This window comes from Mustelus asterias, chromosome 3 (genome assembly GCF_964213995.1).
Source record: "Mustelus asterias chromosome 3, sMusAst1.hap1.1, whole genome shotgun sequence".
NCBI classification, from domain to species: domain Eukaryota; kingdom Metazoa; phylum Chordata; class Chondrichthyes; order Carcharhiniformes; family Triakidae; genus Mustelus; species Mustelus asterias.
In genome coordinates this window covers 87,363,818-87,381,098 of record NC_135803.1, presented here as the reverse complement: position 1 = coordinate 87,381,098, position 17,281 = coordinate 87,363,818, and the positions used below count along the sequence as shown (strand labels likewise).

The window sequence follows — 17,281 nt, the reverse complement described above, 5'->3', positions numbered from 1 at the left end:
TAGTGATGTGTTCTTTACTGCAGGGCGTTTGACACTTTGGCGAAAGCACTGAGCCCTACGGATGGGAGCAGTGTACCCATCCTGATGGAAGGTTTGGAAGCTCTCGGAGGCAACAATATCCAGCTGACGAGCAGAGACCAATCGATGCCCATAATAGAGGTGGAAGGACCTTTACTGACAGATACCCACGTGATCTTCAAGGTTTGTTATCATGGCGGGGATTAATCACCAGCGACAGAGTTTCCAATGCTCATGATTCCAGTAAATGCCAGAATGCCTTATCTAATGTAGGAATCTATTGTACTTGATCCCTCTCTGCGCACTTCTGACCTAGCATAATGAATGCTTCTGCTATTTCGTGGTCGACACTTATATTTACCCAATATTCTTGAACTTTCTCTCCAAGAAATGCCCATTTCCCTGATACAGAAGGAAGGGGAAAGGGACCTTGCTATATCTGTCCTCTCACAGTACCCTGCTATCACTGGACTTCCCCAGGCTTGTGGAAAGCAAACATTCCTGACCTTCTGCTTCTTCCTGAACTGTACTTGCTGAGGAACTAAGCTGAATGGTTCCCCAACAGAATGTGAAACTGAGAACATAGCGCTGGGGACAAGTTTCAAACATAAGGGCAACTGTTCAGAGGGAAGTTTAAAACTCCCAGATGTGCCCATGTATGCAAATATCAAAATACTAGTGCACAGTTTATAAAAATAAATCAATAAAGCTAATAGAATGTTGGCTTTTTATCTAAAGCGGGCTTGAATTCAAAGGACTGAAATTTGTATTTCAGTTGTACAGGCTTTAGTCAAATTCCATCTGGAGCTCTGTGTTTAGGTTTGGGAACTATACCGGGGAAAGATCAGTGCTCCTGCATGAGTCTCTCCTGCCCTCTGGAAGGCCAATAAGATGAGTTGTTTTGTAAATGTTACGTGACTAAACAGAATAACATTTACCCAATGTTCCCAATGGTGGGGGAGTCCAAAACTAGGGGTCAGAGTTTGAGGATAAATGGTAAATCTTTTAGAAGTGAGGTGAAGAGAAATTTCTTCCACCCAGAGGGTGGTGAATGTGGGAATTCACTACCACAGAATGTAGTTGAGGCCAAAGCGTTGTCTGATTTCAAGAATAAATTAAATATAGTTCTTGGGGCTAAAGGATCAAGGGATATGGGAGAAAGGGGGGTTCAGGATATTGAATTCGATGATCAGCCATGATCAAAATGAATGATGGAGCAGGCTCGAAGGGCTGAATAGCCTACTCCTGCTTCTAATTTCTATGTTACCGTTAATTATATTTATTTTGTGCTGTTGCTCATAAAATAATATAAGCACGCCACTCGAGCCCAGTATAAATATGCGGTTTTGACGAGACAGCATTAAACTTAAGCAGGGAGTTCTAACTTGCCAATCATTTCTTGCACCCGCTCCTTTTTCTGATTGGATGGGATATTTGACCAATGGTCCTTAACCTTTCCATGCTTGGTGAATGGCCATTTAGGTGGCCATTTAAACCTTCTACAATATGTCTCGGAACAAATTTCATTGAGATCATTAGAGTTAAACCATTCCAAAATATTTGTTAATATCTGTGAAGTTTTATGGAATATCTCTAGCTGTTGTGATCTGTGAGAAGTTGGTGAGATGGTGGTGTAGTGGTAATGTCACTGAACTAGTAATCAGAGGTCCAGACTAATGCTCTGGTGGGATTTAATACAAATCTGGAATTGAAAGCTAGTCCCAGTAATTTGCACATTCTCCTGGAATTTGCACATTCTCCTCGTGTCTGCGTGGGTTTCCTCCGGGTGCTCCAGTTTCCTCCCACAGTCCAAAGATGTGCAGGTTAGGTTGATTGGCCATGCTAAAAATTGCCCTTAGTGTCCTGAGATGCGTAGGTTAGAGGGATTAGTGGGTAAATATGTAGGGATATGGGGGTAGGGCCTGGGTGGGATTGTGGTCGGTGCAGACTCGATGGGCCGAATGGCCTCTTTCTGTACTGTAGGGTTTCTATCATTTCTATGATTTCTATGTAATGGTGACTATGATTGTTGTAATCCTCAATTGTTGTAAAACCCATCGAGTTCATTAATGTCCCTTTAGGGAAGGAAATCTGCCATCCTTACCTGGTCTGGCCTACATGTGACTCCAGACCACAGAACTGCCCACTGAAATGGCCCAGTAAGCCCCTCAGTTCAAAGGCAATTAGGGATGGGCAATAAATGCTGGCCTTGCCAGCGACACCCACATTCCATGAAAGAAAACATTTTTAAAAAGTACCAATCTGGACTGAAACTTTGTCCGAATTCTGATCCACATACCTGGCAGCTAAATGCTTTGAACTTAATTCCTTGTCAGCTAAGTACTGCTTAACAACAAAATTATTTCTCAGTCAAATAGTCAAAATCATCGTACATGATGGTGATCCATAGCCTTGCCCCTCTTTGGTCAGTAAAGGTTTTAGGTCTGTCTGGACTACTCAATTTTGCACACATGCCTAGAGTTCTGGTGGAATCCACTGGGTATTTGACCCTTCCTCTACTCTCCTTGGATTAGGCCTTGGAACATGCAGAAAGCCATATTTTCATGCATCTCATCTGACAAGTACTATGGCAGAATCACGAGAGAGACAGGGAGGGAGATATTATAATATGAGAACAAACTAGCACAAAATATATACTACTAGAAGTTTGGTCTGCGATTATTAAAAAGGAGGTTGTGACTGGGGAATTGACGAGAAACAAGGAAATGGATAAGAATGGTCAAAGTTTAAAACAATTGCTATCACTAGAGAATAATCCATAGAATCCCGACAGTGCAGAAGGAGGCCAATCGGCCCATCGAGTCTGCACCAGCTCTCAGAAAGTGCATCCCTATCCCTGAAATCCCTCACAATTACCATTGCTAAACCACCTAACCTACGCATCTTTGGGTACTAAGGGACCATTTACCATGGTCAATCCACCTAACTAACCTTTGAACTATGGGAAATAACTGGAGCAGCCGGAGGAAACCCACACAAACATGGGGAGAATGTGCAAACTCCACGCAGGCAGTCACCCAAGGCCAGAATCAAACCCAGGTTCCTGGAGCTGTGAGGCAGCAGTGCCACCATGCTGCCCCTACTACAAACTACTAGGAAAACTAATGGACTAAATGCTGACAAGTTCCCTGGACCTGATCGACCAAACTCTGATCTTAAAAGAACCCAGTAGAGAAAATGGATGTATTGGTTGTAATCTTCCAAAATTCCCTAGGTTCAGGAATATTCTCTGTGTGTGATAACCCTCAGGACTTAACGGGAAATCATTAATTGATCTCCCTGTGGGACTTGTGGAATATGAGTTCCTGTGGTGATAGGTGATTGCCTACCCAGGTGGAACTTGTCTCCCAACCCCTTGATAAGGTGAACCCCTGAGTAGATGTAGTGAACTATTGTTCCGCATGTATGCACACCACAGAGTTGTGGTTTAACTTTTGATTTAAGAATAAAACATTGTTTCTTTCCAGTCAGCTCCCTGAGTTGGCAATGAGGTACAAGGGACATTTTGGGTAACGTTACTGCTTGACAGACCTCGTAAGACTGTAAAGGGAAGATTTAAAATGCCATTGTTCAGGAAGTTAGAATTATATGATGCAGGTGTTGAAGACTGGCCACAGTATGCTGAGTGAATGAAGTACATCTTCCAGACAAATAAATAGAAGGCAAAAGGTCATTCTAATGACTGCTTGTGGGTCTTCAAGTTTCAGTGTTATAAAAAGTTTGACATATCTGGCAACATCGAATCCAAAAACCTTTGATGAATTGATGCATTGGTAGCAAACCATTATGACCCCAAACCATCCGTTCTATTACAACTGATATAGGTTCAATACAACAAGCAGACATTCTGGGGAACCTGGAATGAAATTTTTGACACAATTGTGTAAATTGATAGAATACTGAGTATGGGCCAGCATTACCTAAAATGCTGAAAAATCACTGAGTATGTGGCATAAATAATTTAGTGACCCAAGGAGACTATTAACTGAGCCAAACTTGGACCTGAACAAAGCCATAGAGCTAGCCCTGTCTCGTGAAAATGTGGAAAAAGGGGCCCAGGAACTTCAAGGACCCATAGATAACACCATCCGCAGTCTTGGATGGCCCCCAAACCGCAGAACCATGTCTGCAGCAGAACGCACTCGTGACCCCCGATTATGGGTGAGGAAGAGCAAGCAGACAAGGAAGTCAGGAAATCCAGCATCGGATGAGAGGGTTTTCCACTGTACATTGAACAACAAATAACAAACTCACACATGATGTATGTGCAGCCAGAGAGCCTGCCCAAACAAGATTTACCAAACAAACAGAGCGTGTATCACCGAGATCGAAGGGCGAAGCCACCTGAAAGCAGGCTTGTCAGAAAAGTCAACCCGAGGAAGAGGAACTGATGCAATTAAATTGCATCACCACACCAAAGGTGGCCCCAATCCAGATCCAACTCCCAAATAAATGGTCACCCATTAAACGTGGAGGAAGACAAAGGTAGTATCCATCATAGGGGAACAAGTCTTCAGGCGACTATGATTGGGCATCTTATCACTTAGCCTGCGAGATACCTAAGCAAGATTGGCCACGTACACCGGGGAACCATTATGCATAATCGAGACCACTATAACCCCAGTTACATACGGGCAACAGACAACATCTCCCCTTAATATTGTACAAGGACCAGGGTCCAGTATCTTGGGAAATGACTGGCTACAAAAAATTTGCCTGGATTGGCAGCAAGTCTTCAAGATGGGTGCTGAAAAAGTAATAGGGAAGTACCCCGAGGTATTCCAAGCAGGCCTTGTAAAGATAAAAGGGGCCAGGGCAAAGATCTATATAGACCCAGAGGCCAAACCTAAATATTTCAAAGCATGACTGGTCCCCTTTGCTCTAGGTGCAAAAGTAGAGACCGAGCTGAAATGGTTAGAATAACTGGGCAACTATGACCCATGCAATTGTCCGAATGTGCCACACTGGTAGTCCCGGTCTAAAAGCTAGACAACGCGATCTCTCTCTGTGGGGACTATACATTGACAGTAAATAGAGCAACCTGATTGGACAGATACCCAATGCCATGAATTGAGGACCTATATGCAAAATTGGCTGGGGGTCATGCCTATTCCCAATTGAAATTGAAAGTGTGATCCTGAAAATACATGACTTTAGACTCACACAAAGGATTATATGAATACACTCGTTTGCCTTTTGGGGTATCTTCACCTTGTGCCATTTTCCAAAGGGTAATAGAAAATATACTGCAAGGAGTACCCAGAGTGGCAGTCTACCTGGATGACATTCTAATTACAGGAGCCACTGTTAAGGATCATCACAAAAGCTCTGAAGAGATCTTGTGGTGTTGTTCTGAGGCTGGAATCAAGCTACAAAGGGAAAAGCGCATGTTTTAGGTATCCGAAGTAACGTACCTCAGTTACAGGGTCGATGGACTGAGGAGAAGGTAAAAGCCATAAAAAGGGCTCTGACCCCAAGAAACACGACAGAGTTAAAATCTTTTCTGGGCCTCATCAACTACTACGGAAAATTCATTCCGAATCTGGCAGTGCTTAAAAAAAAATCAGAAGTGGTCATGGCAAAAGCCACAGGAGGATGCTTTTCTGAGCATTAAACACCAATTATTATCAACAAACATATTGACCCATTACGACCCACGAAGACTACTTATCATAACGTGCAATGCCTCCCCCTATGGAATAGCAGCAGTGTTGTCACACCGTTGAGACACTGGAATGGAGCGCCCAATTGCATACGCCTCATGGATCTTCGTAGATGCAGAAAGGAGGTACGCTCAAATCTAGAAAGAGGGTTTGGCATTGGTATTTGCAGCAAAAGAATTCACCAATATGTTTGCGGTTGACATTTTACCATAGTGACAGACCATAAACCTCTTTTGGGCCTCTTTCAGAATGCAAAACCCTGCATAGCATCAGCTCGGATACAACGTTGGGTGCAATTGTTAAGTGCTTAGGAGTATACCCTTGAACTTCGTGCAGGGACACAGATCGCCAAAGCAGAAGCTCTGAGCATCCTACCACTACTCACTAGCCTACTCTCACTGCTAAAGATGGACAAAGTCATCATGACATTAAATTTGGTATGGACACTTTGCCAATATCAACCAATCAAATTCAGGCTTGGACCCAAAAAGATCCCACCTTGGCAAAATTACGTCACATCATATTAAATGGAGGACTACAGGACTATCCTACACAGGGCCTAAAACGAGTGACACTCCAAAAGCTTGTGCTACCAAATAAACCTGTTGGACTTTAACCTGGTGTTGTGATACTTCTTACACGGCAAAATACCCAGAGCTAAGCATTGAAGGTGGTTATTCTCTGGGGAGCCCAGGTGATTATCCTGCATTCAGCTCAGTGACCAATTCTCCACGAACTGCGTAACGGCCATTCAGGGATCTCCAAAATGAAAATGCTCACTAGAAGCTATGGTTGGTGGCCTGATATAGATGGGGACATAGAAAAACTGGTCAATACATGCAAAACTTGCCAAGACAATCAGTAGGTCCCACCAGTAGCCTCTCTACATCCCTAGGAATGACCGATGAGACCCTTGGTACGAATGCATGCGGACTTCACAGGGCCATTTATAGGCTCTATGTTCCTGATATCGACTGATACCCACTCCAAGTGGATTGATGTGCACGGGATGGCCTCTACTGGCTCTCAACACCATAGAAAGGCTCAGGCCGTCCTTCAGCACAAACGGTATCCTGGAAGTCCTCGTAACAGACAATGGGACCCTGGTTACCAGTGGAGAGTTCAAAACATTCATGACTACAAATGGAGTAAGACACATCCGTACGGCACCCTATCACCCATCTTCAAATGGCCTGGCTGAGCGTGCAGTCCAGGTATTTAAAAACTACATGAGAAAACAAACTAAGGGCTCCTTAGAAACAAAGTTGGCACAGTTCCTTTTCAATACATAACTTACATGTGGTTTAAATTCATGAAGGGCAAAAGAGTAACTATGGAGAGAGTAGGACCTCTTAAGAATCAATAAGGTCATCTATGTGCGGATCCACAAGAGGTGGGTGGGATACTGAATGAATATTTCTCATCAGTATTTACTGTTGAGAAAGGCATCGATATTAGGGAACTTGGGAAAATAAATAGTGATGTCTTGAGGAGTGTACATATTACAGACAAGGAGGTGCTGGAAGTCTTACAATGCATCAAGGTGGATAAATCTCTGGGACCTGATGAAATGTATTTCAGAACGTTGTGGGAGGCTAGGAAGGAAATTGTGAGTGCCCGAGCAAAGATATTTGAATCCTCGAGAGCCACAGGTGAGGTGCCTGAAGATTGGAGGGTAGCAAATGTTGCGCCGTTGTTTAAGAAGGCCTGCAGAGAAAAATCTGGGAACTACAGACCGGTGAGCCTAACCCAAGTTGTTAGAAGGTATTCTGAGAGACAGGATCTACAGGCATTAGAGAGGCAAGGACTGATTAGGGACAGTCAGCATGGCTTTGTAAGTGGAAAATCATGTCTCACAAATTTGATTGAGTTTTTTGAAGGGATAACCAAGAAGGTAGATGAGGGCAGTGCAGTCGATGTTGTCTACATGGACTTTAACAAGGCCTTTGACAAGGTACCGCATGGTAGGTTGTTGCATAAGATTAAATCTCACGGGATCCAGGGTGAGGTAGCTAATTGGATACAAAATTGGCTTGATGACAGAATAAGAAGTTTAACAACACCAGGTTAAAGTCCAACAGGTTTATTTGGTAGCAAAAGCCACACAAGCTTTCGGAGCCCCAAGCCCCTCCTTCAGGTGAGTGGGAATTCTGTTCACAAACAGGGCATATAAAGATACAAACTCCATTTACATGAATAATGGTTGGAATGCGAATACTTACAACTAATCAAGTCTTTAAGTACAAACAATGTGAGTGGAGAGAGCATCAAGACAGGCTAAAGAGATGTGTATTGTCTCCAGACAGGACAGCCAAAGACTTGATTAGCTGTAAATATTCGCATTCCAACCATTATTCATGTAAATTGAGTTTGTGTCTTTAAATGCCCTGTTTGTGAACAGAATTCCCACTCACCTGAAGAAGGGGCTTGGGGCTCCGAAAGCTTGTGTGGCTTTTGCTACCAAATAAACCTGTTGGACTTTAACCTGGTGTTGTTAAACTTATTACTGTGTTTACCCCAGTCCAACGCCGGCATCTCCACATCTTGATGACAGAAGCCAGAGATTGGTTGTAGAGGGTTGTTTTTCAAACTGGAGGCCTGTGACCAACGGTGTGCCTCAGGGATCAGTGCTGGATCCACTGTTATTTGTCATTTATATTAATGATTTGGATGAGAATATAGGAGGCATGGTTAGTAAGTTTGCAGATGACATCAAGATTGGTGGTATAGTGGACAGTGAAGAAGGTTATCTCGGATTGCAGTGAGATCTTGATCAATTGCGCCAGTGGGCTGACAAATGGCAGATGGAATTTAAATTAGATAAATGCGCGGTGATGCATTTTAGTAGATTGAACCAGGGCAGGACTTACTCAGTTAATAGTAGGGCGTTGGGGAGAGTTACAGAACAAAGAGATCTTGGGGTACATGTTCTTAGCTCCTTGAAAGTGGAGTCACAGGTGTACAGAGTGGTGAAGAAGGCATTCGGCATGCTGGGTTTCTTTGGTCAGAACATTGAATACAGGAGTTGGGACATCTTGTTGAAGTTGTACAAGACATTGGTAAGGCCACACTTGGGATACGTGTACAGTTCTGGTCATCATATTATAGAAAGGATATTATTAAATTAGAAAGAGTGCGGAAAAGATTTACTAGGATGCTACTGGGACTTGATGGTTTGAGTTATGAGGAGAGGCTGGATAGACTGGGACTTTTTTTCCTGGAGCATAGAGGCTGAGGGGTGATCTTATGGAGGTCTATAAAATAATGAGAGGCACAGATCAGTTAGATAGTCAATATCTTTTCCCAAAGGTAGGGGAGTCTAAAACTAGAGGGCATAGGTTTAAGGGGAGAGATATAAAAGTGTCCAGAGGAGCAATTTTTTTACAGAGGGTGGTGAGTATCTGGAATAAGCTGCCAGAGGTAGTCGTAGAGGCAGGTACAGTTTTGTCTTTTAAAAAGCATTTAGGTAGTTACATGAGTAAGATGGGTATAGAGGGATATGGGCCAAATGTGGGCAATTGGAACTAGCTTCAGCATTTTATAAAAAAGGGCGGCATGGACAAGTTGGGCCGAAGGGCCTGTTTCCATGTTGTAAACCTCTATGACTCTATATGCCTCTATGAAAACATTGAATACAGGAGTTGGGATGCCTTGTTGAAGTTGTACAAGACATTGGTACTGCCACACTTGGAATACTGTGTACAGTTCCCTATTATAGAAAGGATATTATTAAACTAGAAAGAATTCAGGAAAGATTTACTAGGGTGCTGTCCAGACTTGATGGTTTGAGTTAGAAGGAGAGGCTGGATGGACTGGGGCTATTTTCCCTGGAGGCTTAGGGATGATCTTATAGAGGCCTATAAAATAATGAGGGACATAGATGAGGTGGCTTCTCAACATCTTTTCCCAAAGGTAGGGGAGTCTAAAACTAGAGGGCACATGTTTAAGCTGAGAGGGCAGAGATACAAAAGGATCCAAAGGGGCAATTTTTTCACTCAGAGGGTGGTGAGTTTCTGGAACGAGCTGCCAGAGGCAGTAGTAAAGGTGGGTACAATTTTGTCTTTTAAAAAAGTAATTAGATAGTTACATGGGTAAGATGTGTATAGAGGGATGTGAGCCAAATGCAGGCAATTGGGACTAGCTTAATGGTAAAAACTGGTTGACATGGACAAGTTGGGCCGAAGGGCCTGTTTGTATGCTGTAAACCTCTATGTTTGCATAACTACAGGACAGCACCACACATAACAATGGGTTTAGCCCTGCCAATACTCTTGATAGGCAGTTTGGACCTTGGACCAGGGTTAGCCTTACTTTCCGAATCTGAGTGGGAAAATCGAGGAAAAACAAGAAGCCCAAGAAAGGGGCCATGATGGACATAAGCCTGATAGAGATTTTAAACCAGGAGACAATGCCCACGTGGGAACTTTTGGAGACGGTGGCCCATGGACCCCAGGAGTTGTCCTCTCAACAACCGGACCAGTGTCATACGCCGGAAGAACTGGAGAATCATACTGACCACCTCCGCTATCAGGAGCTTTCTATACAGGTAACTACCGCACTGGACATGCCATCATTGGCACCGTGCACACCGACATGCAGACAAGATACTCTAGGCTTAAGAGAGGCCTATGAGGACTTCGCCTCAGAAGTGGAAACTTGGACTCGAAATGATCCTGCATTGGCAAAATTAAGCCACGTAATATTAACATGGAAACTAGAAGCAGGAGTATGGCAGTCGGCCCTCCGAGCCTGCTCCTCCATTCATTTTGATCATGGCTGATCATCAAATTCAATCCCCCCTTCCTTCCATGTCCCTTGATCCCTTTCGTCCCAAGAACTATATCAACTTTTCTTCTGGAAATCGGACAACATTTTGGCCTCAACTACTTTTTGTGGTAGTGAATTCCACACATTCAGCACCCTCTGGGTGAAGAAATTTCTCCTCACCTCATTTCTAAAAGATTTGGATAGGCTGAGCGAGTGGGCGAGGATCTGGCAGATGGAATATAACGATTGCAAATGTGAGGTTATCCACTTTGGAAGAAATAATAGTAAATTGGAATATTATTTAAATGGAGAAAAATTACATCGTGCGACTGTGCAGAGGGACCTGGGGGTCCTTGTGCACGAATCGCAAAAACTCAGTCTGCAGGTGCAGCAGGTGATCAAGAAGGCGAATGGAATGTTGGCCTTTATCGCGAGGGGGATAGAATATAAAAGCAGGGAGGTCTTGCTGCAACTGTACAAGGCACTGGTGAGGCCGCAACTGGAGTACTGTGCGCAGTTTTGGTCCCCTTATTTGCGAAAGGATATATTGGCCTTGGAGGGAGTGCAGAGAAGGTTCACCAGGTTGATACCGGAGATGAGGGGTGTAGCTTATGAGGAGAGATTAAACAGATTGGGTCTGTACTCGTTGGAGTTTAGAAGGATGAGAGGTGATCTTATAGAGACATATAAGATAATGAAGGGGCTGGATAGGGTAGAGGTGGAGAGATTCTTTCCACTTAGAAGGGAAACCAGAACTAGAGGGCACAGCCTCAAAATAAGGGGGGGCCGGTTCAGAACAGAGTTGAGGGGGAACTTCTTCTCTCAGAGGGTAGTGAATCTCTGGAATTCTCTGCCCATTGAAGTGGTGGAGGCTTCCTCGTTGAATATGTTTAAATCACGGGTAGATAGTTTTCTGATCGATAAGGGAATTAGGGGATATGGGGAGCAGGCGGGTAAGTGGAACTGATTCGCTTCAGATCAGCCATGATCTTGTTGAATGGCGGGGCAGGCTCGAAGGGCCAGATGGCCTACTCCTGCTCCTATTTCTTATGTTCTTATTTATCCCTTATCCTCAAACTATGACCCCTAGTTCTGGACTCCCCCACCATTGGGAACATTCTTTCTGAATCTATCCTGTCTAACTCCTATTAGAATTTTATAAGTTTCTATGAGATTCTCACTCTCTAAACCCCAGTGAATCTCATCCCAACCAACTTAGTCTCCCCTCATATGATAGGTCTGCCATCTCAGGAATCAGCCTGGTACACCCTCAATAGCAAGGACATCCTTCCTCAGATAAGGACACCAAAACTGCACACAATACTCCAGAAATGGCCTCACCAATGCCCTGTACAATTGCAGCATCCCTATACTCAAATCCTCTCGCTATGAAGGCCAACATATTGGGCTAAACGGGTGCGAAATCGCGGTAAAGTTGGGCGTCGGGCCTTTAACGCGATCTGCACCCGAATCCGAGCAGATCGTGGCTTTACCGACACCCGATTCGGACGCGGGTCCGGCCCGGGCTCGAATGCATGCATTTAAATCAACTTAATGAACCGCGCGCCCAACTCTACCGCCAAATCCCACTTTACCGTCTTTTGGCCCGATCCGCGTCCGCGCTGTAATCGACCTGCCGAATAAAAGTCCGAAGTTGCCGCTGCAGCCACCGAAGAGCGGGGTCAGAGACTGCAACGGCTCCCTGACCCAGGTCATCCTCTGGTCGGGGGGGAGGGGGGTGGGAGGAGGAGAGGGGGTGTGATGTCTCATCCCCTGGGCGGGGGGGGTGGGGGGTGTGTGTGTGACGTCTCATCCTCGGGGGATGGGGGGGGGTGGGTGTGACGTATCATCCTCTGGTCGGGGGCGGTTCCGCTGCCTGTCTGTGGCTGATCCCTCCTGCCGGAGTGGACGTGCGGCCGTGCCATCCCACAAAGCCTTCAGGATGAAGCGATTCCTCGCTAAGAAGATGAAGCAGAACCGGCCGATTCCACAGTGGATCCGCATGAAAACCGGCTACAAGATCAGTACAAGTCCAAGAGGAGACACTGGAGAAGGACCAAGCTGGGTCTGTAAAGGGATACACCATCACTGGTACACTACCAGCCACAGATTACTCTTCCCTGCAGGGGCAAGAGAGCGGGAGAGATGGCTGTGGCTGGTAGTGTACCAGTGATGGTGTATCCCTTTACAGGCCCAGCTTGGTCCTTCTCCAGTGTCTCCTTTTGGAGTTGTACTGATCTGGCAGCCGGTTTTCATGCGGATCCACTGTGGAATCGGCCGGTTCTGCTTCATCTTCTTAGCGAGGAATCGCTTCATCCTGAAGGTTTTGTGAGATGGCACGGCCGCACGTCCACTCCGGCAGGAGGGATTGGCCACAGACAGGCAGCGGAACCCCCCCCCGACCAGAGGATGATACGTCACACCCCCTCCCCTCCCACCCCCCACCCCCCCCCCCCCCCCCCGACCAGAGGATGATCTGGGTGTCCCCCCCTCCCACCCCCCCTCCCCGACCAGAGGATGACCGTCAGAGAGCCGATCTCTCCGCTTTCTGCTTTTTCTTTCTTTTGCGCCCGGGTGCGCTCTGTCAGATTTTTTTTGAACTGCGCATGCGCAGTTCAGAGCTCCGGTCGGTCCGCCAGCGCTAAGCCCCGCCCACAGCGCAAATCAGGCCGGAGCCAGCAAAACATGTATGAGCACGCTGGAAAGAGGATTCCAGGCGCAGATCTATTTGACGCCCAGATTTGGCACTTAGACTCAAAATGGTAAAATTCCCCCCATTATTTGCCTTCTTTACTGCAATTGATGCACGAGGACACCAAGATCTTGCTGAGTATACACCTCGCTCAATTTACACCCATTCAAGTAATAAGCTGTCTTCCTATTACTACTATCAAAGTGGATAACTTCACATTTATCCACATTATACTGCATTTGCCATGCACACACTCAGCCTGTCCAAATTATGCTGAAGCATCTCTGCATCCTCCTCACAGCTCACCCTCCCACCCAACTTTGTATCATCTGCAAATTTAGAGATAATACATTCAGTTCCCTCTTCCAAACCATCAATATATAATGTGAATAGTTGGGGCCCTAGCACAGAGCCCTGCAGAATTCTACTAGTCACTGACTGCAAATCAAAAAATGACCCATTTATGCCAATTCTTTGCTTCTTATCTGCTAACCAGCTTTCTACCCATCTCAAGACCTTACCTGCAATCCCATGTGCTTTAACTTTACATAGTAGTCTGTTACATGAGACCTTGTTGAAAGCCTTCTGAAAGTCTAAATAAACCACACTCACTTGTTCTTCTTGGCCATCTCTACCAGTTACATCCTCAAAGAATTCCAATAGATTAGTCAAGCATGATTTCCCTTTTGTAAATCCATGCTGACTTTGTCTTAAATGGAGGAATGCAAAAATGTCTGGCACAAGACTGACAGAATATCCAGAAATAAACATAGAACACGGATTATCCTATGGGGATCCCGGGTAGTAATCCCATGTCCTGCCCAAAGGCCTATCCTTCAGGAACTACATAATGGCCACCCAGGCGTATCAAAAATGAAGATTCTCGCGAGAAAGGCACTGCTGTGGGAAATTTACCACTCTGGAGTCAGACTTGGAGGTTCAACAAAACAGTTTTATTTCGGACAAAGCTTTGGGAGAAAGCACTGGTACTCCACAGTACTTGGCAGCTACCTTCTCAACTACACAATGGTAGTTGAGCATCTCTTATACTTTTTAGACAATAAGCAGTACGGACATTAGCCGTTAACACATCGTTACAAGTTGAGTAGACAGATACGGACATCGACAGTTAACACATCATTACAAGCAGACAGGTACGGACATGGACAGTTAACACATTGTATATAGAGTGGACACATTTATGTATTTTAATGCGGAAAAGTGTGAGGTGATTCACTTTGGAAGGAGTAACAGGAATACAGAGTACTGGGCTAATGGTAAGATACTTGGTAGTGTGGATGAACAGAAGGATCTGGGGTCCATGTGCATAGATCCCTGAAAGTTGGCACCCAGGTTGATAGGGTTGTTAAGAAGGCGTACGGTGTGTTAGTTTTTATTGGTAGAGGGATTGAGTTTCGGAACCAGGAGGTCATGCTGCAACTGTACAAAACTCTGGTGTGGCCGCATTTGGAGTATTGCGTACAGTTCTGGTCGCCGTATTATAGGAAAGATGTGGAAGTGTTGGAAAGGGTGCAGAGGAGATTTACCAGGATGTTGCCTGGTATGGTGGGAAAATCATATGAGGAAAGGCTGAGAGGCTTGAGGTTGTTTTCGTTAGAGAGAAGAAGGTTAAGAGGTGACTTAATAGAGGCATACAAGATGATCAGAGGATTAGATAGGGTGGATAGTGAGAGCCTTTTTCCTCAGATGGTGATGGCTAGCACGAGGGGACATAGCTTTAAATTGAGGGGTGAGAGATATAGGACAGATGTTAGAGGTAGGTTCTTTACTCAGAGAGTAGTAAGGGCGTGGAATGCCCTGCCTGCAGCAGTAGTGGACTCGTCAACATTAAGAGCATTCAAATGGTTATTGGATAAACATATGGATGATATTGGAATAGTGTAGATTAGAGGGGCTTTAGATTGGTTCCACTGGTCGGCGCAACATCGAGGGCCGAAGGGCCTGTACTGCGCTGTAATGTTCTGTGTTCTATGTTCTATGTCCTCTATCAATGACTGGTTTCGATATATACATTTATGTATTTATGTCCCCATCAGTGGCTGATCTCATTACATTTATGCATTTATGTCCCCATCAGTGGCTGATCATGTTATCAAACTCATTGTTCTGGGTCTGCTCTTATCTCAAGTCTTAAGGTGCCTCAAGGTTTGACCAGTTTCCTGCAGCAATTCAGATACTGCAGGTTTTAACTCTGTGTAACGATCTGTGCCCAAAGTCAGTGCCTTTTAATGTCCCTTCCCAGAGTCCATTTTGTGTGCCAGGTAACCATTTTGTGTCCATCATTTTAATTTCACCATAACAGCTCCCCCTTTTTGGTCAGGATTATTATTTAATAACCCCCATACCAACAACAGCATCTTCACAGGTAGGTGTTCATCATCTTCTTTCCTTCCTTGTAGCTCTCGATGTCTTCAGGAGTTCCCATCATGTATTCTTCCTCGATGGTTACAGTGGTTCCTGGCACAATTTGTGTCACCATTACTTTGCAACAGACATTAAGGCAACAGACAATTACTATTACAATGAGAATGATCAGTCCATGCATTAAATAGGATCCCCAGGATCCCCCCACTAGCCATTCCAGCGAGCTACTCCTTTTCTTGGGTCCCTGTCTGAAATCATCAAGCTGTTTTCTGATGTTGTTAATGACTTGGGTGAAGTTTTAGGATTCGTCTGTGACATGGGTTATGCATTACTATCTTTCTCTGGATATGCCCCTTCTGAGGGCATGGAACAGTGAGTGGTCCTATTGTTCCTACTGCAAAAAGGATCGGGAGGGTTGGTGTTGCTGTCGTGTAGGTACCGTTGAAGATCCCTCCTTAGCCCGGTAGCATTTAGTGTCCTGATTAGTGGTTTGTGTATACCGCCAATTGCTCGGTTTACTTGACTCCCCGTTTGATCCCACCACCTGGTAAGTATCAAACGGGTATGTCCATTCGGCTGAGCTGACATGAGTCCCATTACACTGTCCACAAATGAGCTGCCTCCCCGCGGTTACATTCAGGCATTTCTGCTCGTCACAGGTGCAAGTAAACTGACCTCTATTTACCCAACAGTGCTGACGGACACACTGCGTCTGTACGCAGGAATCATTCTTGGGGACCAAGGCATATGCACATCCCCATCCCTGCCCCGAAAAACAAAGCGGATAGCTTGCATTATCCGAGCAAGCTCTTCCTCCCACCTGTTGGAGCCCCCTGCACACAGGATCTGTGGGATTTACAAGTTCCACACATCTTCCCTGTATATCCCTTTTATATTTGCCAATTTGTCCCTTACAGGGTGCGACTGATGTATCTACTGTATATAAGTCATGGGGGGTCCACCCAGGGGTGGCCACAAATGGGACTTCTACCGATTGGGCTAACGGATAACATACAGTTCGATTCCCGTGTAAGTGTATATGAGCCTTGTAAAATAGGTTATCCTCTAGCCCAGTCAAGTTTACAGTCGCAACAACACAAAGTAATACAATTACATACGCGATTTTATACATGTCCGCAACAAGCAAGTATCAATCCTAATACTTTAAGCTATACAATTTTCCAAAAGTTATACTGTCAACCCGAACGCGTCAGTTATTCTTGCTTGCAGTCTTCACCTGTTTTGGGGAAAGCAATCTGGTCACTTTAATTCATTCATTCATTTCTTTGTGTAATTTCAGCTGGGTCCAATGTTTCCATACACCTTTCCCCCTTATGTCTAGAGAGGCAGAGGTGTCTCCACTAATTATAACTTCATATGGCCCATTCCATTTTGGTGCAAACCCTGGGTTTTCGGGTAATGTTTTTACTAGGACACGACTTCCCGCTGTTGGGATGCCAGGGAGCATTTCAAGCTCTCTCTGTGCGTCTCTTTCTTCCTGATTATCTTTTACCAATTTGCGCATCCCTTTTACTTGGGCGCTTAGTTTCAAAACATATCTTCTGATTTTGTCTTTTAGTGGACCTACATCGGTCCCACCTGTTATGATGCTTTCTGGTTATTGCATCGCCCTTCCTGTCATCAGTTCATGAGGGGTTAATCTGGTTGTCCGGTTTATGGTCGCTCTTAGCCTCATTAATATAGTGGGCAATACTTATGTCCACATTTTTCCTGA

At 45.0% G+C, this 17,281-nt stretch overlaps 1 protein-coding gene across 1 annotated transcript in view; it reads left to right on the top strand.

Annotated features, from left to right (window-relative positions):
- Positions 1–17,281, top strand: part of nr2c2 (nuclear receptor subfamily 2, group C, member 2) — a 388,941-nt gene that overhangs the window by 277,986 nt on the left and 93,674 nt on the right. The window contains exon 11 of the mRNA XM_078210136.1: positions 24–201. Within this exon, the coding sequence (XP_078066262.1) occupies positions 24–201 (178 nt within the window). The remainder of the gene's footprint in view (positions 1–23; positions 202–17,281) is intronic.